This window comes from Pleurodeles waltl, chromosome 1_1, assembly GCF_031143425.1.
Source record: "Pleurodeles waltl isolate 20211129_DDA chromosome 1_1, aPleWal1.hap1.20221129, whole genome shotgun sequence".
NCBI classification, from domain to species: Eukaryota; Metazoa; Chordata; class Amphibia; order Caudata; family Salamandridae; genus Pleurodeles; species Pleurodeles waltl.
In genome coordinates this window covers 168,170,990-168,197,399 of record NC_090436.1, presented here as the reverse complement: position 1 = coordinate 168,197,399, position 26,410 = coordinate 168,170,990, and the positions used below count along the sequence as shown (strand labels likewise).

Sequence of the window (26,410 nt, the reverse complement as noted above, 5' to 3'; positions counted from 1 at the left end):
TTACAGCGAAAACATTTTGAAGGCATGAAAGGCTCTTGTTTTTAGGCTATCACTCTCTATGCCTTTGAAAGGAATTTTAGACTACCAGTCCATGGTACTGGAAAGGCTGCCTCATCCTGGAATAGATAGCAAAATTCATCTAGTCTAGCATAATTAAGGTTTTCCAAAAAACCTGTCTATCAGTTAAGTATGCTGCCATCTAATCAGGTTTCCTTCTCAATTTTAAGGTGCTGACATTTTTACCTACAGTTGTAAGTCATTTTTATGACTGGTACAGAAATTGAAGATTTTTTTTTTTTTTAAGGGGAGTTGGAAAGTGTGCTACACAGGTCAGATTAATTTTCAGCCTGCTTTGGTGTTCCGCACGTGGAATAAGTATGCATAGTACAACTGATAAGTATTGCCCCCTTCCTCTACTTCATATGGTTTGGTTCAAGATGAAGTGAAAACGTAAGGGAGTTGTGCAGGGGAATGCTTTGGTGGTGGAAGGAACCTGTCCCCAACATGTTTTTACTGTATGGTGAGTTACTGGTAGATTTTTGGAGGCTAACTTTATTCCTGTGTTTAACCAATAAGATGTGAGTGGCTGGGTGATAAAGGTGGGTGCCTGGACATAGCTTTGTTGATCTATAGAGAACTGTCAATTTGATGCTGCCTTTTGTGATTTTGTGATTTGTGATTTGGCATTTGTCAGCCGAGTATGAGATATACATAGTGGTTCTGGATCCATTGCAGTTTGTGTAGGATTTTGGCTATGAATCTAGCGTAAAGAAAAAAAAACCTGATTACGACCCCAGAGGACTCTGTGGTTGATCATTAGAAGATGTTTCCTACTTTTTAAAACCATATTGATATGAGGCACCGCATGCAAATCAAAGGTTATCCCAAAGTTATGGTCTGCTTGCATAGAGGTGAGGGAGTAGATCCAGTGTGGGTGGCCAATAAAAAAGGAAGAAGCCCTGAAACAATCATTCTGCATTTTGGATAAGGCTCCTTTGTCATTGGAAGAAGTTTTTTTTCTGAATTGGGATTAATAATTTCCAACATTTGTCCAATCCCCAGCAAGATTCACAAAAGATGCAACTGTTGATACTGGTCAGTGATTTTTGTAGGTCAGAACAAAGAACCATTTCTTGAACTACTCAACAAGTTTGATGTCTTGTTTCAGCTGAAAGGGCTCACTCTCAACCCTCAACTCATATTGGTTGCCTCTACAATTTCAAAAACCCATTGACATTTTACAAATGGACAGAATGTTGTTGTATCCCATTTAGTAACCAAAGACATTGACTCTGCAATTTAATTGTGGGGAAAATCAACACTTGTAGGTACAGGTGTGATTATGATCCAACTGTTATTTCACAGCCAGCTAGTGCTGGCCTACAGGCAAGTTCTGTAAATCCTATAAGGACTTGAGTACCTTTTAAGCTCATAGTACATCAGGAAGGAGAATACGTAACTGTTAATCCTTTCTGTTCGTGAAAACCTTCTAGTATTTTTTTCTAGAGACTGTTGGACTCTTCAGTCGTAACTGCCTTTTTTTCAGAAAGATTCATCAGAATTTCATATTGGCTGGATGTCAGGAGAGCATTTAGATTGTATTTGAATTACACAAAAGCATCCAGATTATTCCAAGAATTTGTTTGTCCTATGTATTTTAGAGTACTTCAAGGTTGGTGGCACTTATCTCTGCTGTACATGGGCCAAGATCTGTTGCTTTTGCATTGTCAGATTGTGGGTGAGTTGATCTCTTGGACAGGCATGAGCTTTTCTCCAAACCTTCTTTCTGGGACAAACATGTGGGTTTTTCTCCACACATTTTGTACGTAGTACACTTCAAACAGTTGTTTGAGATCGGAATCACCTCATTTTGAAAATCTGTGCTTAGCTAAGGCCAATGGCCAAATTGGATGTTGTCAGTTCGTGTGTCACTAAATCCCCCTCATTTTGAAAATAGGAGGGCTTCCCATGAAAAAAGGACATTAACTGATATGCTGTTTTGAGTTTCTATGAGCTCTACAAGCTACTGCTACATGTTATTTGTACAGGTTCCTCAGTCTGGAGACTTCTTCCAGTCAGTGAAAAAACTCCCTTTTGGTCGCTACTCTATACAAATCTTCCACTTGCAGCCTCACTCAGTCTTCTCGAGTGTCCTAACTCAACTAGATCTTGGCTACAAGGTTCCTGAGTAAAACCCTCTGGTGATGAGCATGTTAAGGTCTTCCACTTGCCTAATAGAACAAATGATCGTAAGGCACCTTTGCCTCTGTTTACTATAGTTTGTTTCAAAGTGACCAGTGGCACTACTCAGTGTCTCCACTACAAGACTATTAGCCTGAGTACCCACTGGCCCAAGGATAACCATGTCCACCTAAGACATTCAGTCACCAGTCGCCTTGACACACCCATGAATTAAGATTTCAGGTACAACGCTTCAAATATTCTTGTTTTGTTCAGTATTTGAATTGGGGACCGTACGTTAGGAATTCTGCTTCTCCCCCATACTCCTCAGCGTAAGGCACATTATACAGCTGACCCCTCAAAATGTCATGCCATGTAGAATGTCAGACAGCCATTGGGGGTTGATTGTGCCTTCAGATGTTCTAGTACTGAAGCAGGCTTGAGTCCCATTGAGAGTTCCAGTTCAAATTAATTTAGGGTTCTGTCTTGCCCCCCTGCTATCTCCTCATACTAGGTATGCATCTTCAGTACAGATAGTCTTTCCTCTCTCTCTCTCTCTCTCTCTCTCTCTCTCAGCAGTGCCAAAAGAGGACCCATTTTCCAGATTAAATGATATCTTCCCTCTGGAAAAGCGTGTGCTGACCCCATTCTTGACTTTGTGGACTATCTTGCGCTAATAAACCCTTTTTCTTCAATCAGATGTGTTTTAAAAAATCTTTAAGAAGAGAAAAACCTCTTTCTAAGCATTGGTTTGTGAAAAGATTGAAGCAAAATTCATGGCCAAGCTGAATATTCCTGAATGGACTGCTGCTGTTGCCTCAGCAGTGGCAAGATTATGTCAGGTTTCAATTCACCTCCTTTGAATAAGGAATCAAGTTGCTGAATAAATGGGGAAATAAGTTTTATAAATGTTCTCTCTCTATTTCTCCCATGCTACCACAAAAGTTTTTTGTTTTTTTTTAAAGAATTTATCAGAGGGAACCATTAAATATTGTCAGAGAAGGCAGGCTAACAGTTTGGTCTTCACATTCCTTTAGACAGAAGACTGGAAATGGGTAGTTCACAAACTCTGGAGAAAAAGGGTTGAATAAATAGGGTTAGGGATGTGACAGTGAGATCACTGATGTTCATTTCATCCACTCCCCAGCAAAACAGTGCCTGTCCTTCGCAATATTTTGTGAATCTGAGTAGCACACATCTTATTGAGGCTTTCCTGTCACATTAGTATGTGTCTGATTCTAGATATTGGTCTCTTCAACCTGTTTCTTCCCTGACAGTATTTCCTAATGGCAAGGTTATCCCGATCTTGTTGCATATTCAGTTTGGGGATTGCCTCTGTGCAGTGGACTTCTAGTGTGCTTAGTTTCAAATTCAGTTCTAGGCACTTATTGAAAATATGTGATTAATGTGGTCGGCTGGACTCTTGACCTAACTCTGTATTCAGCGTATTAAGATAACTACATCAGTGATATTTCTTTTAAAGTCACTGCTGGTTCTTGCCGTCTGGATGATCAGGCCCTCTTCTCATCAGGGGCCTTACGATTTGCCCAGATGGATGAAGGATCCCCCGTTCAGCTTCTTAGTCAACAGTGCTAAGTCCACTCTAGCTGTCATCACTGATTTCCACTCACTGAAGCTGTCTGGATACACTGCTCTCAAGCTCCGGGTACTTCATTTTCTGGAAAATCAGCTGTTAATGTTTTTGAGGGTGAGCTGCTACCACTTTTGGGGTGTGCCTTTTAGCTGGTATTGTGAAGAGTACAGGTGCCATGTTGGTTAGATGTCCTCACTTATTTCTGTCCAGTGTACCTGCTGTGCAGACTCTCTATTCATTGATTTATTTGACTATGATTGTGAGATAATGAAGATTCACTGACAGGACGCGTGGGTGTGCAGCCTCTTGTGATGTCCTTGCCCCCACCCCACTTCCTCTAGATGATCCGCTCACCAAGCCTTCCCTTAGTGTGTGCAACGACCTAAACAGAGACTCTGGACTCCGGATTTAGAGTGAGTGAGCTTCTTGGGCGTGCCTGGGGCTCAACTAGCCTATACATTTCAAGTGTAATGTTTTTTTTTAATAGTGATCGAAAATAAAGTACAGTCCTCTATCCCAGAGAGATAGAACATTCTCTGAGTCTGGAAGGAGTAACTGAATGAGTGAGAGGATATATATGTAATACACAGCGAAAGAGTAAATAACCTTGCTTGCCATTGAGATAAATACCCTATTCCTTCTGTCCCAAATCTCCTCCCTGAACACAGCCAGCCATGGAGCTCTTAATGATTTTAGGGCCCTGGGCCAAGCGTAGTTTGTGGGCCTTATCTGTAACTGCTTTGAATTTAGGACCCAGTTTCAGCTTTCATGCCCACTTCGGCCAGGTCACTGACAGTGCATAGGCACACTCTTCCATATTCTAAATGTGCTTGCACCTAATATTCAGAGATAGTGAAGTCCGTTTTCAATACTGTGACACAGCAGCAGCTCACTGATATTACTACAGATAATCTCTGTGACACCTTCCTAGTTCTCCTATATAAGGTCCTGTTTGTTCTGATATCATCTTTTTTTATGGATTTTGCATGAAACATAAACAGCATTTCTCTGCAAAATGTCAGTAACAGACTCTTGCATTTAAAAATAAAATGGTATTTAAAGCAAACTGTTTAAGAATTATTCAAGGTCATCAGGGCAAGACTCTGCAGAACAGGAGGGGGGGGCCTGAAAAGCTGGGGCCCCTGGCCAGAGCTTGTTCTCCCCATGCCTTAAATAACGTCTCTGCATCCAGCCTGCCAATCCCACTCTCTGTGCTTCTATAGCATTAGCAATTTCTATGAAGAGAGGGTAGACTAGGGGGCACATGGTAGGCGTGTCCAGGGCTGACTTAGAAAAGGAGGGACTGTAAACGCATCCAGGCTTTCCAAATCGGGGACCTCTTTTCAAAAACGTTCCTGCGTCACCTCTCTGCCTGAGAAGGGCATCCCATCTGTCTGAAGGGATGTTTGCTTTCTGAACCGGTAAATGTGCTCATTTTCTGGGACTTGCACCACTTTTCACTTTTCATACTTCCTGTGTGTTTGTTTAAAGCCCTCTATATACTGCATGTGCAGATTTGATGCACCAGCGGTATCCACTGCAACTGTAGATTTGGTGCCGAATAAACTTAGTAGTTTCTTCCCATCACAGCTGTAATTTAGTTGCACATTTTTATATAAATTATACCTGAAAATGTGCTGCCCGCTTTCTAGCTTAGGCACGTCACTGATCGCTGTTTGTATCCCATTGTTCTATATTGTACCTGAAAATGTGCCGCCTGCTTTCTAGCTTAGGCACGTCACCCATCGCTGTTTGTGTCTCATTGTTATATATTGTACCTGAAAATGTGCTGCCTGCTTTCTAGCTTAGGCACGTCACCCATCGCTGTTCGTGTCCCATTGTTATATATTGTACCTGAAAATGTGCCGCCTGCTTTCTAGCTTAGGCGTGTCACCCTCCGCTGTTCGTGTCCCATTGGCTCTGCATGGGTTTCTGTAAATTCCAATACTACAGACCCAAGCAGTGTGTGTTTGCCATTTGTGGGGCTCTAGTGACTGCGCTTTGGGCTTGACTGTAGTACTGTGACTTTAACACTGCAGCTGAGGTGCACAAAATGTAATTGCCCAGTACAAAGCAGTAGAAGTTGATATGACCAAAAAAACAAAACAAACTTGCATCCATCCGTGCATTATTTTGGCCGATTTCTAGCAGCTGGGTCAAATAAATAGGGGTGTTTTAATTTCTGAAATCCTGGCTTGTGTGTTTTCTGACCACCTCCTTTCAGGAGGCGACATTCCACTTTGTCGGGCTCCGTCGGGGTGAGAAAGACTGACTTCATTTAAGACAAGGGCCCTTTGTTTTAGTTGGTGCCGGTCTTGTGAAATTTTTCAGTTCTCAGCGGGTTAACCAGGGAAGAGGAGAAGAGTCATAATTGGCCTATTTAGCGTATTTTGCATGTGAATAGTGTGTTAGTGAAGCATTACTAAGTCTGTTGTGAGTGACATGGTGATTAGAATTTAGATTAGGGAAAACACATTCTGTACTTTATCGAGTACAGTAATTAGTTCAGTCGGTAAAAAGTTGATTACAACTGAAGATAAAGTTAGACTTTTGGGGTCTCAGCGAAAAATGTTCTTTTTGGACTGATAAATTTGTTAATACAGCGGTTCCTGTCTACACCTGCGCTATTACGTGTCTGAATAATTATAGGGACAATGGGTTCTGTGCAAATTGTAATCAGAGGGTTTATACCACTTGGGTAAGTTTCCATGTATTGTGTAATAAAAATGATAATGTTGTTGAAAGGTTGTCTTTTTTCAGACATGCTTTAAATCAATGTGAACAAGTAATCTTCTAGTCTAGACGTGAGGTGTTCAATAGTGGATCCTTTTTTTGAACATTTGCTTTTCTTTTGCCGATGTTGGTATTTGATACAGTGGTAGTTTTCCACGGTGAAAGCTGAGCCTCTCATTGTTCATGCGGACCACAAAATATATGTATTTTGACCATGCGTCATGTGTTTTTGGGATTAACATGTTCTTTGAAATTTATTGTGTGTGCTCACGGCTGAGATAATGCTGTGAGGGAGACAAAGATTTTGATTAAAGGACAATGATCTCATTCTAATTGGCGCAACCCATTTCAGACCTGAGTTTTCTGTGGGTGGGACAGGAAATGCGTCTACTGCACAAAGAAGGAAGACAAAAAACACTATAAACAAATCCACTACTATGTTCGTTGAACCACCCATCTCAAGTTGATAATGCACACTGATAATGGTGATATAGAGACTAGTTTTTGATTTACTGTACCCAGTTTGAAAGACCTGTAAGGATATCATAATTTTAATTTGGGAGTGGAGGGGGTGTGACCTATGTTCTTTTTTTTGATGTGTCGAGTGTAGTGTTTGACTTTGGCAATGGTGCATCCAAATGTTGCAATCAAGATTTACAATATTGGTTCCTAAGACTCTAGAGAATAAGTGTGCAATGTAGCCATGTGTGTATTTTTTTTTTCTTTCTTCCTAGCAAAGTCTTCTTGGCGGTGACATGGAGATTGGTAGCCCAGGAGCACTATCACCCACAAAACCCGGCTCTCAGTACTTTCAGTATTCTAGCAATAACCCCCGGCGGAGGACGCTACACAGTAGTAACATGGGTGAGTATCCCATACCCTAATGTTCATTACCACAGCAATGACCCGAGATATGAAAAGTATCTGAACCCGTCATTTTCCGTGAAAGTAGTCTGGTGGGCTATATAACGGTTATTGCCATGTGTGGCTGCTTACCCTCTCCCTTATCCTTTTATAAAATAGTGTTGTTGAAATTAAATCAAACACATTTGTGTGAGTTTCTAATCACATGTATACAATTGAAAGGGCTTGGAACAAAAATAGGATTTTCCTTTTGAAAATCTTGAAAGTTTTTAGATGTTTGGCCAACAGCAGTAAAAGAAAAAAATTGCTTCATATTCCTTTCTGTTTGCATTTTTTAACAGAGGTGCAGGCCAAGAAAGTTCGAAAGGTTCCTCCCGGTTTACCCTCCTCAGTAAGTACAAAGTTCTTCCTCTGTTAAAGTGGCTTAGCTAAAGAAATAAAAATGAATGTGTTTGTGGAGAATTAATTAGTTGACCTGAGACATAAAGAAGTAGTAACTTGATCAAAATATCAGGTGACCCAATGTTTGGAGACTTCTTTGCCTTCCTAGAAGAGGTTGTGGTTTGCATTGCTCCGGCATGACACTCCAGTGAAGAGCTTTGGAAGGGCACCTACAGTTTTGAGAGTCTTACCTGTGCAAAGCTTTGTAGAAAAGGCGCTATAGCATCATGCGGCGGTTGGCTTATGTTTTGGCGAGGTACTGATTTGCGGATTTGCATGTTCAAGGAGATTTGCGCACAGGATTTATTTGCATAAGCTGCAACCTAAGTGAACATCTTCATTTTCCGAGGAGGTGTCTGAATGAAACCTAGGACACAAGCGTCCTCGGCGTGTCTGGCTGGGACGCCAGGTGTCAGGCAGCGTAATCCAGCTGTGACTCGAGTAATCTGGGGACACCTCAGCAAATGCCGACATATGTATACTGCACATGGAACAGGACGTTCATGTAATGTATAGAAAAAGCATCCTCTGTTTTCTAGCTTGGCTACAATAGAGCACTGACCTGAATAATAATGCCATTTCAATAAAGACATTTGTCAGTGCATGGATTACGAGTTCCTATTCATTGTAAAATCTCATGTAGCCTCGCTTGTGTCCTAACAATGATTGTCTACAACTGTCAGTCTACTATATTAAAGCTAGTTGTGGTGGTAGGACTGTAGTGACAGATGTATAGTGATGTATTGCAATAGATGTGTCAATATAGCTATTTATACATTTATTCCATATGTTTTGTGTTATTGGGAGTTTGCGCAGAACTCTGATTTCTTGCTACACTTGTAAAATTGTTGCAGATGGCGGTGAAGCCCTTCAGTTACTTTTGTGATATTTATTTTGACTATTGTTATCGTGGGCAGTGTTTTGTGATGTAGAGCTGGTGGACTGTTGTGCCAATTGCGGCTTGTGTTGCAGTTGATCTCAGATCATCTGTGTGATGAATTATAATGCACACTCTTTTTTCATGGCATATTGCGGGCATTGAAACGATGCATGAGCTCTCCTTGGCATTGCTGCTGCCAGCCCTTTGTTTGCAACGCCGTGACATGCTCTGATTGCCATCCAACTATATGTAATGAAGGGGGGGAGGGAGGGGGGGGGGGCTGGGCAGAGCTGGGCAGAGCCGAAACAAGGTGCCCCCGCTGAATGCCATAGGGGGTTTAGGGTTGGAGGCTCTCGGAATTTCTCACGCCTGGCGGCAACATTTTTCACCCAGTTATTTGTGAGGGAGTGAAATGTATTGGAATAATTCTACTGAATGTTCTTTTATGAATCAGAACTGTACACTTTTACCTATCCTGACTCCCGTATATTTATATGTGTCCACAGGCAAAGCGCTCCGAAGCCATTGGTGGATGGTTAGTTGTGATTTAGAAAAGCCCAAATAGAAATGTACAAATCTCGCGAATTTCACATACGGTTGTATAATGAAATTATTAGCACGCATATCCCAGCATATATTTACATTTTATTGAATCGCGTGCACAGAGTAATTGACGTTAAGGTTGAAGCAGATCACAGCTTCGATTAGCCTCTAAAATATATTTTTGTCGTTAATGACCATAACTTCCAAACAGTACATAGGTATGTGTTAGCATCTTGTGCAAAAGATTCGCTTCTAATGTTTCTAAGATTACATTTCAATGAACAGCCGGGTAATCTTTAAAAATATAATTTCTATTTATTCACAGACACACGGTTTTTACCTGCAGCACGGCGCCCTGGCCAGCAGTGTTTCTGGCGATCCTGCCGTGGGGTCACTTCTTTCGTGAGTCAGTTTCGTGCGTGCGCGAGGGGGGCGCGCGGAGCGGCGCTCGGCGGGCTCTTCCCATCTGCGTCCGACGAGCCGCTCTGCTCGGGTGCCAGGCGAGGGGAGGCTAAACTTCATTTTCTGTGCTTTTCCAGATAAACTAGTCCGACGGTGCCGGTTGCCCCCGTGACTGGGGCAGAAGTCGCGTGCGGGCGATACGCGGTACTTTTATAGCTTGATTTGAAAATGGGATGAATATTCGCCGGGAAATTTGACTTTCGATGCGCGCGTTCGTCATAATTTCGCAGGAAGAGCATCATTTTGTGCCAAAATGTGCTCTTTGATGTCAGGCGCGAGAAGAGGCATCAGGGGTTTCATGGGAAGCACATATGGTGTTTTCCAAAGGCGTACGAGCCAGTATTGTGGCGTGTGTTTGGGTCCCTCGCTCATAGCCTCGATGACGAGAAAATATGTTTTCCTTATAGAGTTATGCTTTAAAAGGCACCATTTCACCTCTACCTATCTCAATCCCGATTTGGCTCAGAATATGTTCTCTCATTTTTAATGGAAATAATGTATTCTTGTGCGTTCCATGAATGGAATTTAAATATGCCTGTGGTAGACTGAGGAACTTGAACCAAGTGTGTTTCTTGACACCTGCTCCTCGGCGCTCTGCACTGGGAGTCTGCCACAGTGATGCAGACTCCGATCTGGAGGAAGGGCATGCACGCGCATTTAGGATGTCGCCCATTATTACAGCCAAAGACTCACAGTCATCTTCAGACAGAACACAATAATAATCCCAACCAGGCCGTCAGTCACTATGAGTCGACAGATGACCAAGGAGGTGGGAGGTAGGCCAGGCCACTCTAACCATGCGCAGTCCCAGCATGTCAGAGTCAGCACACCTCTTCTTGAATGACGAAAAACGATTTTTGAGTGTGTCAATATTTAATTTATTTGGGGGTGAAAGTTGCTAATTTCGGAAATATATATTTGAGAGACATCTTCTTGTCAATGAGTAATCCCTTACTGTTTCACTGGTACAGCAGTTAAAATAATTGGGAAATCTGCACTTGAAGACACAGTTAAAAAAAGGTAACTCACCCTGTCAAAGCCTGCAGGAGGCAGGTAAGCATGGTCGGTTGATGGTCAGAGGTGGGTTGCTTCTCTCCAGCTGCTCACCACGGTGAGAATTTGCTGCCAAACCTTTTGAAAATACCTTTCTGCCAGCCTCTTTTGTGAACCGCGTTTGTGCTGGTTCTGGACATATACTGTGACTATGTGCACTGTCTTAGGTGTTACGTAAACTAAAATGGTAAACATGTGTGATTTATTGCTAATTACACCAGACATATGCCGTCACACACTCCTCGGTTGGAAAGCCTTATTTATTTGTGCATGCCTGTACTGCTCTTACAGACTGTAGACGCTGCTCTCCCACATTCCTTTAACAATCTCTTTATTCCTTTATTTTCAGAGACCTACCATTCCTAAAACATATTCTCAATTTTCTCTCCCACCTGTTTCCAAATTTGATTAATTTTGGTTCATCCAAAACAAAATGCCTGCCCTCTATCCAGTGTAAATTACGCCTTCAGTACAATAGGTTCCCCAGATATGGCTCTAACATTTGGTAGGAGACCAAGCCTCCCCTCTGTTTTTCCCAATCTTTCTCAGATGCTTGTGTGTGTGTGTATATATCTTGCCTCTGCACCACTCCTTGCATCTCAGTACCTCCAACTAAACATGTTCTCCTTTAAAAATGTATGCCTTATTTCACTGCCCAGCAAGCATTTAGCTTTAAAATCTGCCTGCATTCTGACTCCAACGAAGCAAAGTCTACTCCAGACACTTTTGTGACCTCCATGCCATTCTGCTGTCCAGTATTAAGACAACTTATTTATTGTTCTCTTTTCTACCAAATACTTCCCTAACTATAATTTCCACTCACAGTCTATCCTGCTTACCTTATACACTTTGGCAGAAACAGTAGTGTAACAGTAGAGTAAGACTTGTATTATTTGAGCAGGGGTGTACATGGCCAGAATATAGAGGGCTAATCAGCCATTTTCTGTTATCCCCATGATGTAAAAAATATCTGTTGTCAGTTTCTGTATATCCTGGAACTGCAATGTCCAGACGCCAATATATCTTTCAGCCACCTCCCATCTTCATTTATGTGCGCACCTCCCATCTTTGTTTACACGCTTCACTCTTCACTGTTCATTTCTCCTCTCTACTCCATGCCGAAGTGGTCTGTTGTTCTTCATGTCCTTTCATCTTTGAGACGCACCTCTTCATAGGTTCTAAACGACCAGTATCCACACACTTCTTCTCTTTTTCAAACAGATCTCCCTTTTTCCTCCTTATGCTCACCTCACCTTTCCTAGCTCTGCCTCCCAGCTTGGCTACTGATGTTTCTTAGAAATGCTCCTGTGTCCTGTTTTGATGAGCATCTTAGTATGACTGAGAATGTTAATCCGTGAGTGAAATGAACTATTAGGATTTCTGTCCTTCAGAAAAAACGTGCTAATTCTGGATCAGCATTTTGACTCCAAGATACAGGCTCTGTATCTGTCTACGGTGGATTCAGGAAATGGTGCTGTAGCGCATGTTCCCACGTTGGTTCTGCCTCGTCTTAAGAGCGTACCCTCTTCTGCTCCCACATCACTGCGGGCCTCAAGATAAAGGACTCGCTGCTCTTACATATGTAAATTATTAACAGGCGACCACTTGTTTTTGAGGCTATTCATCTAAAAACTCCAAATTATTTGGCTTTGCGGGATATCATTTCAGGTTATATGCAGATCTCCGGGATCCAATCTGATTTGACATGAAACCCCCACAATTTACTAAATCCAGAAAGACGAAGCAACCTTTTTGCGTCAGTGCTCCAATCTTCTGCATGTTTTACCACATCTCTGGCAGAAATACTTTCTCTGCAGATTCAGTAAAACCATTTATGCATTCTTGGTGGACATTACTTAGAATTAGAAAACAAAACAGCTTCGTGATCTGGCCTATTTTTCTTTGTATTTTTGTAATAATGTAATGCGCTGTTTTGTTATTGATGCTTTGTGTACTGTTGCACTTTAAGTGACCGTGCAGTACTCTGACACCTCATTTGGTCCTCTTTTATGCTTTTGTTACGACGTTATTTACAAAACTTTTGATGCATAACAATGTTGTGTAGCGCTGCATAACTCAATATTAATGGCATCCCTAGGCACTACTTAGTAGGTGAATTGTATAGTTTTCTTCATCACGTGCACAGTAGCTTCTTTATAGTGCTTGTCTCATTGTGTGTGACTAACGAACAATTTTTACTTTTCTTTCTTTGTCCTTAATGAACTCTCAGCTGCCTATTCGTACTGGGGAAAACAAATGCATCAGCTGTATGCGTTTAAAGTACAGCACATGCCCACTCAAGTGCTACCACGATATGCTATACCCAGGGACCGTCTGGCCATTCAGGGACTCTGACATTCCCCTGCTGGGCCTATACGCTCAGGGACTGCTAACACAGCAGGATGGGCTGCCAAGATCAAGCCTTTGAAGAGCTATTCAATACATTTGAAAAGTAAACCTCTTACTGGGCTTAATTTGGGCACCTTTTATTTGGGCGCTAGCGCACACTAGACCCCTTTCCCAAGCCCAGTGGAGATTGTCAGACTTGTTCGCTACAGTCACTGGCATGATTGAATGTGTGTCTGATCTGAACATTTTTGTTCTGGCTGACTTTGGTTCCCAATCGCTCCCTCTGTACTGCCAATTAGAGCACAATCAAGAGGTGATGAAAACTGTGGCAGAAAATAAAAGCTATTCTTCGTTTTGAAAGTGGCTTATCTAAATGGCACACAACACATATGCCATCCCTGGAATTGAAACTGAGATGTTTTAGGCACATTGCACATGCCTGTTGCTCCAGGATATAGTGCGCACCATAATATATTCTGATGCCCTTTAAGTGCCAGTTTTCTAGAGCTAAAATAGAGCACCCTTCGTAGGCATGCAGCTCTTTTGTCTTGGTACCTTTGGGGTCCTTGGACTCCTAAAACACTTTCTCACTTAGAATCCAAGTTGCTTGATTGTAGAAGAACTAGAAACGGCCCAGGAATCGTTACTGAAGTCAGTTTTATATCCTGATGCAAATATGTCACAAATTATTCTTTCTGAAATTTGTGCTTGAAGAGCTCATGACACATGAGCGATAATCAGGGAGCTTACACGAACTGTGATAGACGGGTGTTGTTGTTTTTTTCTACATAACAGGCACAACTATTAGTGTAAAAAGTGTTTTCTTTATTTATTGACACCAGTGAGGCGGATTTCACTACTGTGTCTGAATAATACAATATCACCAGTTTCTGTGCCACTGGAAACAATCCATCTGCACCACTCTTAGACACCTTTTACAGACCTTGATCTTTTGCGCATCCCCTCTCTTATTGTAATTCTGGTCTCACTGCTGTCTCTCCCATCAGCCTCTCACTTTTATGTAGTTATATCTATCTCCTGTTTCAGAATATCTCAAATGTATTTAGTTTTGTAGGATGTGGGTCGCTAGCTGAAATCTTTTCAAATGCTCTGCATTAGCAGTTTATTTGCAGAGTTTGCTCATGCTTCTGGTCTAGGGCCCTATATGAGAATGCTTGAATAAAATAAATGAACCTTAATGTCGGGGAGGAGGAGTGACAAAATGGTTGTGCCGCGTCAATAACCACGCTGTTCTTTTCTATACCACGTGCGGAGAACTGAAATATATGGTCAAACCATCTATGGAGAAGACCTTGGAAACCTCATGTGTATCTGCTACTGAATGGTATTGGTGCCCATTGTGAAAAGAGGACTAAAATCTGAGAGTCCTCCACGTACGAGTGCACTCAGTTAAATAAATGTGGAAACTTACCCCTTGCAAATAACTTTTTTTCATAGACACACATATATACCGATATTAACTGTAAAAAAGAAATGACTCCTAGAGATAAAAATGTTGAGAAATTAAATGCTCTAAAATCGGGAGCCCTAATATAAGGCGCTGATTCAGCAGTATCCTAAGGTCCAAATTGTGCATTTCCCCACATGTGGGCTAATGCGAGTGTTGTTAATGGTTCCTTGAGTCGCACAAGTCCTTCCCATATCTCCTGTGATGCAGAAGAATTACCCACCTCTCTGATACAAAGAAAGGGCCATTAGTGGGCATTAGGACTGTCTAGTCATTGAAAATAAGAATCCTTGGCATGGTGAAAAATAGGTCATGAGAACCGGACGAGACCATTTATTCACATACCAAGGTATATGTGTCAGATATGATTCAGCAGCAAAGATGGCAGATTGGACAGAGAGCACAGATACATCTCCAATGATAGACATTGTGCAGTGATATCAGACCCTACTAGTGAACAGTAGAACAACAAAGGGGTGTAAATATGTGTACTTCTGCTGCTCACAGAGAAAATCCACAACAGTTGTGCAAATAGTGAATGCTGTTGCCTGAATGAAACAAGAGCAGCTAATGTGCCAGCCCAGGTGTGGGCACCCTGTAGGCACAAATCCAGACACACAGGCAGCAGGCCCTAAAGTTGAACAGAGTTGCAGTCTCTTGGGCAGCAATTAATGTGCCACCAGAATTTCCTTGAAAGTTGGCACCAATAATTGAGTTGACAAGGCAGAGCTTATTTAAACTCACTCTGCTGTGGACCTTTTAGTAGCATTGGTTATAGCAACTCCAGTGCGTTTGGCAAAACCCCACAGTCCTGTAATGACCAAGGTTTACAGAGGCATTATCTAAATTCCTGGAATTGTAGCTCCATGTTTCCAATGCCCAGACGGGGGATTATGATGACATATCCTCGTATGGAGCCATTAGTCCAATTGGTGATGATGCCTCCACATATGGATACACTTTTCAGAGCAAACGGAGGTCATTCGATAAGGTCACAGTATCATTTAAAATAGATGCTGTCTTTGTAACTGTGATCACACGAAGAGGGGTTGGACTCCTACTGATTCAGGAGCTGTTTTTTGACTGACCTCAAACGAAGGTTAATCAAATGAATCAGCACCGATCATTGTTGAATTAGTAATGAACTGTAGCAAGACACCTAAGCAACATTGCTTAGCGATGGTATTAGATATGTGATTGTTAAATTGTTTTATCAAATGCAGAGCATAAAGCCAGAATATGTTACTTTCTCTAATGGAGGCTGAGTTGCTGCCTATTTCAGTTCTGTAACACATACGTAACTGAAAAGCATTCTCACCACCGTGACTCTGGTACATCCCTGCAGCGCGGCTGAACTGCAGCATTGTGCATGGGAATTTTTATCCTGTGAGTACAGCTGCCGTGACTCTTGCGACTTTCGTAACGCAATGTCTGTACTGCACTGGACAGAACTGTTGTAGAGGACATAAAAGATTTTTTGTACAGTTAACATTTCCAACCCTTCAATCAAAAAGTCAGTACAATTTTAGGAAATGCCTAGCTGGCAGTATCTACGTTGAATTCTTGCTTATTGGTTCTTGAATACAACCAGCAGTTTTTTTCATGTAGAGCATTGTACATGCTATAACTCCCCTTTCCCAACACCCTAAAAGGACGGCCCATATCCTGGGATAGCCCATCATTGATCACTGAAGTCAGGGCTCTCACCTATTCCGCACTTTACTCCAGTGAGAACTGGACTGGGCTAAAATAGACTAAGGCTACAAAAGGATGGAAAAGGACCTGGTATGTGGTGACCGTATAAACCAGAGGACAAAGTTCATGGGCAGTGATGCCCTGGCTGTGCCACATGATCCTCTGCCAGACTATACTTGCCTACCATGACCAAGGAGGCTGGTAAAGAATTGGAGGCTGTGAGGGCCACTAGCCTCATGACTGAGCCGTAGGATTTAAAGTGAGGGCCACCTCTAAGCTGTTTGACTTGCAATGTCCTCAGCAAATACCATTGTTGCCCATGTGTTTAAGCTTCTCTACGGTAAATGGTGGATAAACCCAACCTCTCTATCTTCATTCACCTCACTGATTTAGGCTTTCCCTCAGATTCATTACTCCATGTTTGACTCCAACTTGCTATGCTTTCTGGACCATTAGACATTTTATTTTAGAGTAATAATTGGACTATTTCTAGACCCGTACATGCCTCTCTCTTTACCTTGGTACATGTTCTTTATTTGGCAAAGGGCAAAACCAACAAATTCCATAACATATCATCAGAGGTCTGATGACAACAGCCTGCTTAGGATACTCACATTTAAAACAAGGAGGTATTATGGGGGTGTGGCTTGACACAAAGGGAAGTGGCTGCAGCTCCGTCTCGTCAACAACACATACTTGCCCTGCTGCATGTCTAATAGGCTGACACCGATTCTGACACAGAGGAGAGACTCCCAGAACTGAGAGGGAATGGAGTAAGAAGTCGCTTGCTCACTCATTTGCAAATCACCTCGGATAGACACGCTGCCCGCAAGGACTGCTTGCTGCCTGCCCCGTAATGCCGCGAGGCCCTAAGTAACAAACCAGATGGATCGCAATGACCGCTTGCACAAATACAGGATGCAGTATTAAATTCCTCACCACCCCCACACTTGAGTGACATGAGTGGCATTTTCCACCAATGAGGTATATTTTACTGTCCCAATTGGCATAATTTGGTGGCAGTACTTTCTCCTGAATAATACTGCATGGCTTTCTTATGCAGGCCTCATATTTACTCACCTGCCGTCACAAACCGGACCCAACAGACCATGCCTCACCCTCTCGGATAAAATGGTGGTGAATAACCCCACTCCTCTGCTTCTAAAAACATGAGGGACATCTTCTTGCATAGTATGCAATGTAATTATCAGCCCTTACTGCCCTAACCAGCCTAATCCAATGTCTATACTCTCTCTCAGGCAACGTCACCTGACCCTGGCCTTTTTTCCCAATCACCTGCACTCATATACATGTCACAGCAAGCCTCGCCTGGATTTTCTGGTCAAAACTGTCCTTTCTCCCCCTGGCGAGTCCAGTGCAGTGGCCCCTGAATTGTGAGATGCATAACCTATTGTGCATGGTTGTTGCAGGGGAGACCCCCTCATATCACCTTGGTATAATCAATCTGCTGCCTTACCAGGGAGAGCCGGCTTTTTAGTGTCACTGCTCTATCAGTTCCTAAGATCTGTCAAGCCTGGATCTGTGATATTACTTTGTGGCTGGAACATAGTGCCTTAGCTATCTTGATACTAACTGTAATACCTGATATTGAGGTTCCTTAACCCTCTGAGTTCCCCTCCTAACACCGCATGACCATTGAAGGGGATCGCAGAACCTACCTTTCCCCATTTGTCGTCATCAGAACACCTAGTGCTCACTACATCAAAAATCCTATGTAAATGGGCTCGTTTACTGCTTGCAACCCTGAATTAATGCGGTTGTGCCCCCTTCCTTCTGTGCAACACAATGCTCGCTTTGGGGACCCCATAGCAACAGAACGGTGGAAAAAGACTCCAAGCCATGCACAAAAAGGACCAAATCAGAACCTCCTGCCCCAGAATCCCCCATTGAAGGCAAAATATGGTCTGAAAAAAACAGTGGATAACATTCTCAAAGAACTGGTGGATGTACCACAGTTGGCTCAGACAACGGAAACCAGCAAGGACATTATGCAACAAGATGTGGCTGGAATGAGACCTGACTTAAAATAAATCACTGACAACCTGTAGCATAATAATCCATCAGTGACCTTGAGACAAGTCTCTGTGCAACAAGCCAAGGGCTTTTTTTCTGGAAAAACTATCGACCTCCATGCAACGTGACATTGCTGAACTTGAAGACAGTCATAGGAGGGGTAACATCCAATTTTTTGTTTTCCCTGAAGGCAGCAAGGGAAAGTATGGCTCTTGCATCACCTTCTTGGAAGACTGGCTTCCTCACCACACAAACTTCTCCTTTGACAAACATTTCGAACTTGAGAGAGCTCATCACATCCCCACAAGCCACCGCTGACAGCTCTGCCACCGCTGACTCACCAAGACCGATCACCTGCAAACCCTTCTGTTACGGGCATGTTGAAATAATCCTGGAATTTAGACGAAAACACAGATTCAGCACTTGTGAAGGTCACTAGATCACCATCTTGCAGGACTACTCCAAGACCACAGTTCAAGTGAGGAAAGACTTCCTCTCCCTTCGACCCATGCTACAGAACATGAACATTCCTTTTTCCTTTTCATATCCTGCCAGGTTCTGCATCACCCGCAAAGGCTCACCACACCTCTTCCATGAGTACTAGGACCTGTCTTCTTTCCTGGACAATATCCAAGAGTCTGAGATGGAAACATCCTCCTTCAACCCAGGGGCATCATAATTTATTCTCATCTTAATGTTCTGCCGCATGCCTTGTCCTCCTAATATTTACTTAGTCATGCTTTTTTGTTATCTTATATATATGATGAAAATTACATAGATTTGGATTGTTTCACCGACTACCTCTACAATGACTGTGCTTATTTCTCTCCTTTACAATTATATGTGTACCTTTGATATGCCCACAGTACTGAGATGGTGAGCTGTTCTAGCTCAAGACCACTGTTGGATCTTCCACTATGTAGGTGCCTTTCAACACCTATTCTATTAATGTCCTGGCCTATATACTTGCCTTAATAAGATGACCAGTTACTTCCTATACCTTATTTGGGACCAGTTCCCTTATAAAGTTGGGGGAGGGGGGTGTAATTGCCTTCCTTGTTAAACTTCTGTATACCTTCATATAAACCAAATATTAGAAGTATTCATTCACTCATGTTATTCTAACTGTGCCCCTGTTGTGCTACACACTTATGCATTGTCATCCGTTCTTGGGCTTGTTTGCTTATTTGCCTTTGTGGCACCAAGGAGATGTGTGGTCTCCTATTTTGGGTTCCACACTGTCCCTGTTTCAGATTGGGTAGGGTGGGTGAGGCCCAGTTTAAGATATGGTGGGCTCTAATTTTGTTTTCCCTCGACACCCCAACACCCCCCCCCACTCCATTTGTGTTTGGTGCACGACACCTATCCCTTCAGTGTACTGCGATGGGCTTGGATGACTTTTATCCCTGACTATACCTTGTATCCCCAGTGCTGAGGACAGACTCCCTACAATTAGTTTCATTTAACACCAAAGGGATGAATCAACCGGTCATCAGGAGGAAAGTTCTTCAATGCACATAGAAATTCAAATGTGACATACTTTTACTACAGGAATCTAAACTATCTGCCAATGACATACTCTCAGAGGTTATAGACTCGCCTGCACAAAAGAGAAAAATGGGATGCTCACAGTAATCACCTAACAAGTGAAGATTACGATTCTAGACACTCTTGCAGATCACAGTGGCAGGTGGTTACTCAACAAACTATCAAAAGCTGGCATGGAGTTTTACATGTTGAACATTTATGCTCCCAATGTAAGTGACATGAGTTTCTGGAAACCCATCAATGAACGTATGGGTTCTCTAACAACACTTGAATAATTAGGGGGTGACTTTAACCTTCTCGCTTGATCCCACCATAGACCGCAGCTCGAGCTCCAAATTCAGATTATCAGCATCCCACAAATTACTTTACAAAATATGCTCTAAATATTTCCTGACTGACTCCTGGTGCCCTCAGCACTCGGACACCAGGGAATACACTTCTGATCTCCTCCCCCCACCAATCATTCTCCATAATCAATTATATTTTGATTTCTAGCAAACTGGCCAGAACAATCTCTGACTTCACCAATTAATCCAGACTGAACTCTGATCACTCAGCTTCACTGAACTGGGCCACCTCCACCCCACTGATAAATCCTGGAGACTCAATACCAATATATTGCAAGATCTGACCTATACTGAGACAATCTGGTTAGCCATCAAAAAATTATTTCAAGACATCTGACCAGGTGACTGACAACCCCCAAAAATAAAAATACATTGACATACCTTTAAGACTACTATTAGGGGTGTGATGATAGGCATTATCTCCCACATCAATAGATCCTCAAACACCCAGTTGAAAAATGTAAAACCAAAATCTAGCAATTAGAAAGTAGACACCACTCCCCTCTTATTGAACTCCCTAAATTGTAAAGATTTGAATATAACAAAATCTTGAGTACTGGGGCTGGCCAATGGGCAACTGAATTCAACTCAATCAAATTATGTGCTGGCAACACCACCAGGGAAGTCTTAGCTTGCTACTTACAATACAATTAAAATCGCCCCCAAATGACCCCTGTCAGGGATAAGGATGTACAACTTCACCTAGACTCTCATAAGGGGCTCATTACGACTTTGGTGAATGGGATACTCTGTCACAAACATTATAGATATCCCACCCACTGTTTTACAAGTTCCATAGGATATAATGGAATTTGTAATACGGCAAATGGGATATCTGTCACATTTGTGACAGAGTATCCCATCCGCCAAGATCGTAATCAGGCCCAAAATGTCCTGTATTTTGTTTTAGATTTCTACAAAAATATATACCATAAAAACGCCAATGTTAACCCCACTGATAGCCTAGCATATCTAAATAAACTCAACCTGGCCAGCGCTTACCTCACCTAAACCAGGCTATTACAGAATCTGAACTCCACATAGCCATCAAAGCCTTTAAAGTGGGGCAAGCTGCCAATTCAGACAGATTCATTGCCTGCTTCTGTAAACTGTTCATGGAGGAATTATGCTTCTCCATTCTAGATCTCTTTCATAACTATGCTGAGTCTGTGTAAATTAGGGGTACGCCAGTTGAACCAATAATAGCACTCATTCCCTAAGTATGCAAAAATCATTCTTACCCCAAAAGCTACATTCCAATATCGGTTATCAACTTGGACTGCAAGTTGTATGCCAAAATCCTAGCTAAACATATCTAAAGGATATTGCACTCTCTGATCGGCCTTTATCAAGCTGGCTTCCTCAGAGGGAGACTTTCCAATGTCAATATTATACTACTGGGGCACATCCTTCAAGACCAAAACCGCCCCGTTGGCAGTAATAGCACTCAATGCTGAAAAAGCATTTGATAAAGTCATATGGCCTTTCTTGAAAGCTACCATGCCATGCTTCAGTTGGAGTGAGTCTTTTAGAAAGATGACTATGGCCTCTACTCAGATCCACCAAGATAAGAACCAATGGGGTCCTGTCTAACTTGTTTCCACTTAAACAAGGCACCAGACAGGGATGCCCGTTGTCCCTCAGTTTCATTCCTTCTAGCCATATAACCATTTTTATTGTCTCTCATTGAGAGCACTAAATCGATCTGTCTAAGTGTAGATGACAAATATTTCAAAATGGCAGCCTATGCTGACATCCTGTTTGTGACCGACCAAGCCTATATAGCCATTGCTGAAATTATGACCAAAATTGAGGATTATTCCTTAGTATCTGGTTGTCTTAAAAAGGACAAATTAGAGGTCCGTCCCCTTAATTTAGCTTGTACCAAAAGAATCTCTGGATTATTCATGGTTATCACGGCAACCTACATTTCTCAAATATCTTGGCCTCAAATTCAATGATGACTTGATTGAATTGATAAGACATAACAATTCTTCAATCATCCAGAAAGTTGAGAAATTTATGGAAGGCTGGTCACCGAAGTTCCGTACGTGGTGGAGTAAACTTGAATCGGTCAAAACGGTTATCACCCGGATTATCAACTATTTACTTAACATGTCCCCAATCCTTTTCTCGGATGAGTTATGTTTTTTGATTTTTAGTAACAGAGATCGCCTTCTGAACAACTCATTTGGAACTTTAAAAGCCTCACATCTCCCTGAAAAACTCTGTTTACCTAAACATCTATTTGAAGGCAATTCAGCTGACATTAAAAATACCAAATCATCTTCCTGGCAGCTCAGGACACAAAATGGCTTGATAGTGCTCTATACTTTCTACCCCTGTGGCTATCCCTTGAAATGTCACTTATAAAGAATCTCTCCCTGCCATCTTTGTTAACTATATTCAAGGATCATCATATCCTCAACAAGCCTATTTTGAGTCATACTAGGAATGGTCTATTACGCCTGGACTCATGCTTCTTGGAGGTGAAATTTAAGCACTCCCTGGGGGCATCTATTTAGCTTAATAAAGACATTAAAATCAACTTTAATCTTTCATAGGAAACACTTTGCGAGCAAAGGGCATCTCGCATCTCCGCTGTCGTGATGTTGGCTCCAAACAGCACCCCCTCTTGTTCTCCGACATCCAACAAAAATATGACGTCAGCCCCATCGACTCTTATGATTTTCTTAAACTAAAAGTCACCATTACCAAACTCACAGCTTTTCCTTTCAAAGATGCCTCACTGCCTAAGCTCTTCGCAGTAATTAAGACAGGTGAACATGTTGCTTCCCTATTATATGCTAAATTTAGACCCTTCATCACCTTATGTGCAACCCTCCCCTGCAAAGGTGGAGTTCAGACTGGACTCAAGACAAACTTTCCAAACTGTTGACTATCAACTGGACAAGATTCTGGGCATCTCCATTTCATAAAACTATAACAGACAATCTTGCCCAAACCAAGCTACATATCCTACACAGAACATTATTGACTCCACACTGTTTGGCCTTTCTGGGTTGTTTGGATAACAGTAACTGTTGGAATTGCAACTCTGAAAAACGTTGACCTACGTAATTTGCTATATGAATGCCCCCACTTTGTACATTCTAGACTAGCATACACAAAGTTATTGGCGACATCTTTCATACTAAACATCCTAGGAACTTCTTGTTCTCCCTTTAGTCCCTCACACACCGCAGGCCTTCTGAGGGATAATTGTCTGCTTCTGGACCTAATGTTCACTGTGGCCCATAAAACTATCTTATCATCCTAGAAATCACTAGGCAGTGCCTCGAGTACTGCCTGGTGGAAATGGCTATGATACATCAGGGATGCTCACTCACTTCTGTCTTTTCAGTACCCCTGGATCTCAGCCAACCAAATTGTGTGACCTGGACTACTACCTAGAGTTGGTCAACTCCCCCATAGTGCCTTTGTACCTGTGGTGCATTCCAACAACACCCAAGATATTCTGGAATGTTCGGCAGCTACTGGGACAGTAAATTATACTCCATCAATTAACTGACACTGACCACCTTAATCCGATTTGGCTTACATAAATCTTAAATGTTTACTGCAGGAAGCAACCCCTCTCTCTCTGCCTCCCCGCCCTTTTTTTCCTTTTGTTTCCCACACAAGACGTATTTGCCTCACTTAGCAATGTATTACCTGTTTTCACCTGTATTATCACTATGTAACACTTGTTCGAGAGTACCAATGTCAATACTCTTATCATGTATATTTTTGGTACACGTATGGTATTGAAATCCCAATAAAAACTTTTGAAATGAAAAAAGAGGTATTACTAACCCATTGCATCTTATTTTGATTGCCCTGTCCAAGGCCCTTGCTCGGATCGCCCTCACACCTTATTCTCTGGGATGTTTTAAAATAGTTGACTCAGGGTAGGAACATGTTGGGATTCAGAGATAAAGCCGAATACTAAATGATAGTGACATTTTACCACATTTCCTTAGATGTTCTTGGTGTTTTGGCTCAAGTAAAAACTGGAGTATTTCCCTTCTACGATCATTGAAGAGAAACTGCATCAAATAATTACATTCAGGATCCCATGCATAATAGTACAGTAAGTCAATGATTACCTAGATAGCCTCATATTTGTTATTTCAAGTTTCCAAAAAAGAAACATTGGATTAGCAAAAGCAAATTATGATTAAAGTCATACTGTGACCTTTCACATACCACTGGACCCAGTCTTAAGCTAGCGTTCTTTTGTTACCCATCAGGTCAGTACCTTCTCTTACAAACATTTTCTCTGAGTTGTCTGTTTTGAGTAAGTCTGAAACAATCAGTTTTTTAAGACATTTTCTGTAGTGACATTCCTTATCGTGGTAGAATATTATGTTTTAGTCAAGCTTCTTTTTTTCTATTTGCATTTTTTTCAAATAACCATATTAACAGTTTTCTGTTTGCAGCTTCTTTACCATCTTAGTAGATTGATTTTCTTATGTGCAGTGCTATAAAACATCCTACTCACAAAGGTAAATGTACACCTGTAGGTTTACTTGTGTGTGTGTGTGTGTGTATATATATATATATATATATATATATATATATATATATATATATATATATATATACTACTATTACTCTGTTAGAAATTTTACACTTGTTTGCTATTCTCCAATTCCAAGTAACGCTACACTTTTTTTTTGCTATTCACTATTTCTGAGTATAAACTTACACCTAGGTGTAGAGATACTTGTTTCCACCCCTGGTGGAGCTTCCTACACCAAGGTTGAGTGTAACACTGCTACTCATAAATTTTCACACATAGACCGTGACCACTACCACAGTGGCAGTCTCCCTATGGGAAAGTATAGGAAAGATTTAAAACGTTTGGTAAACTTATGAAAAAAATCATATATGATTGTAAAATGATTATTTTTATTTTGACTGCAGGATTAATAAAATAAAACGTTACAACACAAAAACTTAAATGTGTATTGATTCATTAATTAAAAGTTATGTAATTAATTTGTAAACAATTTGTAGAAATAAAAATCACCTATGGTAACATTTGTATTTAATATGTATTCAAATATAGTACAAGTTATGCATAACAGTAATTTTATTTATTTTCGTTTTTTATAAAGATTAATTTTAAAGTTATGATGATTGTATTATTAAATGTTATTTTGTTACATTAATATAATTGTTTTTAATTATATATATATATTAAACTCTCTCTCTTTCTCTCTCTCTCTCTCTCTCTCTCTCTCTCTCTATATATATATATATATATATATATATATATATATATATATAAATATATACACACACATTCAAACAAAATGTTATTTCCTATGGCGTCAAATTTTAATTCCTGCCTTTATTATTTTGTATTGGAATGTGTCCCACTGCTTAGTGGGCATGCGTGGTGCTGGATTTATTCTAATGCTGAACTGGAATATATTTATTACTGTTCTGGGACTTTTTGACTGTAGTAAGTTTAAAAGTGTGCAAATAGTAAAGGTCTCACTCTTTTTTTATTTGTATTTACTTGTCCTTCCCTAAACCCCTTCTATTTTGTAGTAGGTAGTCCATATTTGTGATCCACCCTACTGTCCTCCCACATTTACTACTAAAACGTAGACCTATGTGTGCGTAGATTTTTGTACACGTGGCAGAGACTGCTGTACAGAAAAGATAGGTGTCATAGAGGTCTCTGTGCATGGGTTATGAGTAGTATTTTGTAGTACCCGAGTAGTAATCTGTAGCACTGAATAACATACTACAAAATGCAGCTTGTGTATAGGCCTTAAAACCTTTTCATTTCTCTCCTCCTCCATGTGGCACTTCTTGCTCATATTGATAAATGCACTAAGTAGGTCAGAGGCACAGATGTGTCACGCAGGAGGTGTGATCTGTGATTCATATTACCGAATTCGCCCGACAGCCATTATTTAAATGATCCAGGCATTACAGATCTATGACAGAAGGTCCCCTGGTTGTGCACAAGAGGAGGCAGGTGTCATTTAGTAGCCCAAATAATGGTGTGCAGCAGTATTTTGATGTGTAATTTGGAAGGTATAGACCTCCTCCCTTTGACCACACCTTATTTCTTGTATTTCATTCTTGCCTACAGGCATTTGATGCCACATGGGCCCTTAAAGGCCCCTTTTCTGATGAGCTAAGATTATAGGTTTAATAAAGGTCATATGTGATTGGTCTTATGGAGAACATGTGGG

At 41.4% G+C, this 26,410-nt stretch overlaps 1 protein-coding gene across 29 annotated transcripts in view; it reads left to right on the top strand.

The window, feature by feature from the left end:
* TCF4 (transcription factor 4) overlaps window positions 1–26,410 on the top strand; it is a 630,514-nt gene that overhangs the window by 375,184 nt on the left and 228,920 nt on the right. For 24 of the 29 annotated variants that reach the window (XM_069219818.1, XM_069219785.1, XM_069219753.1 and 21 more), the window contains 2 exons: window positions 7,243–7,372; window positions 7,714–7,763. The exons of the other annotated variants lie outside the window; for them this stretch is intronic. In XM_069219818.1, the coding sequence (XP_069075919.1) occupies window positions 7,243–7,372; window positions 7,714–7,763 (180 nt within the window). The remainder of the gene's footprint in view (window positions 1–7,242; window positions 7,373–7,713; window positions 7,764–26,410) is intronic. 29 annotated transcript variants of the gene reach the window in all.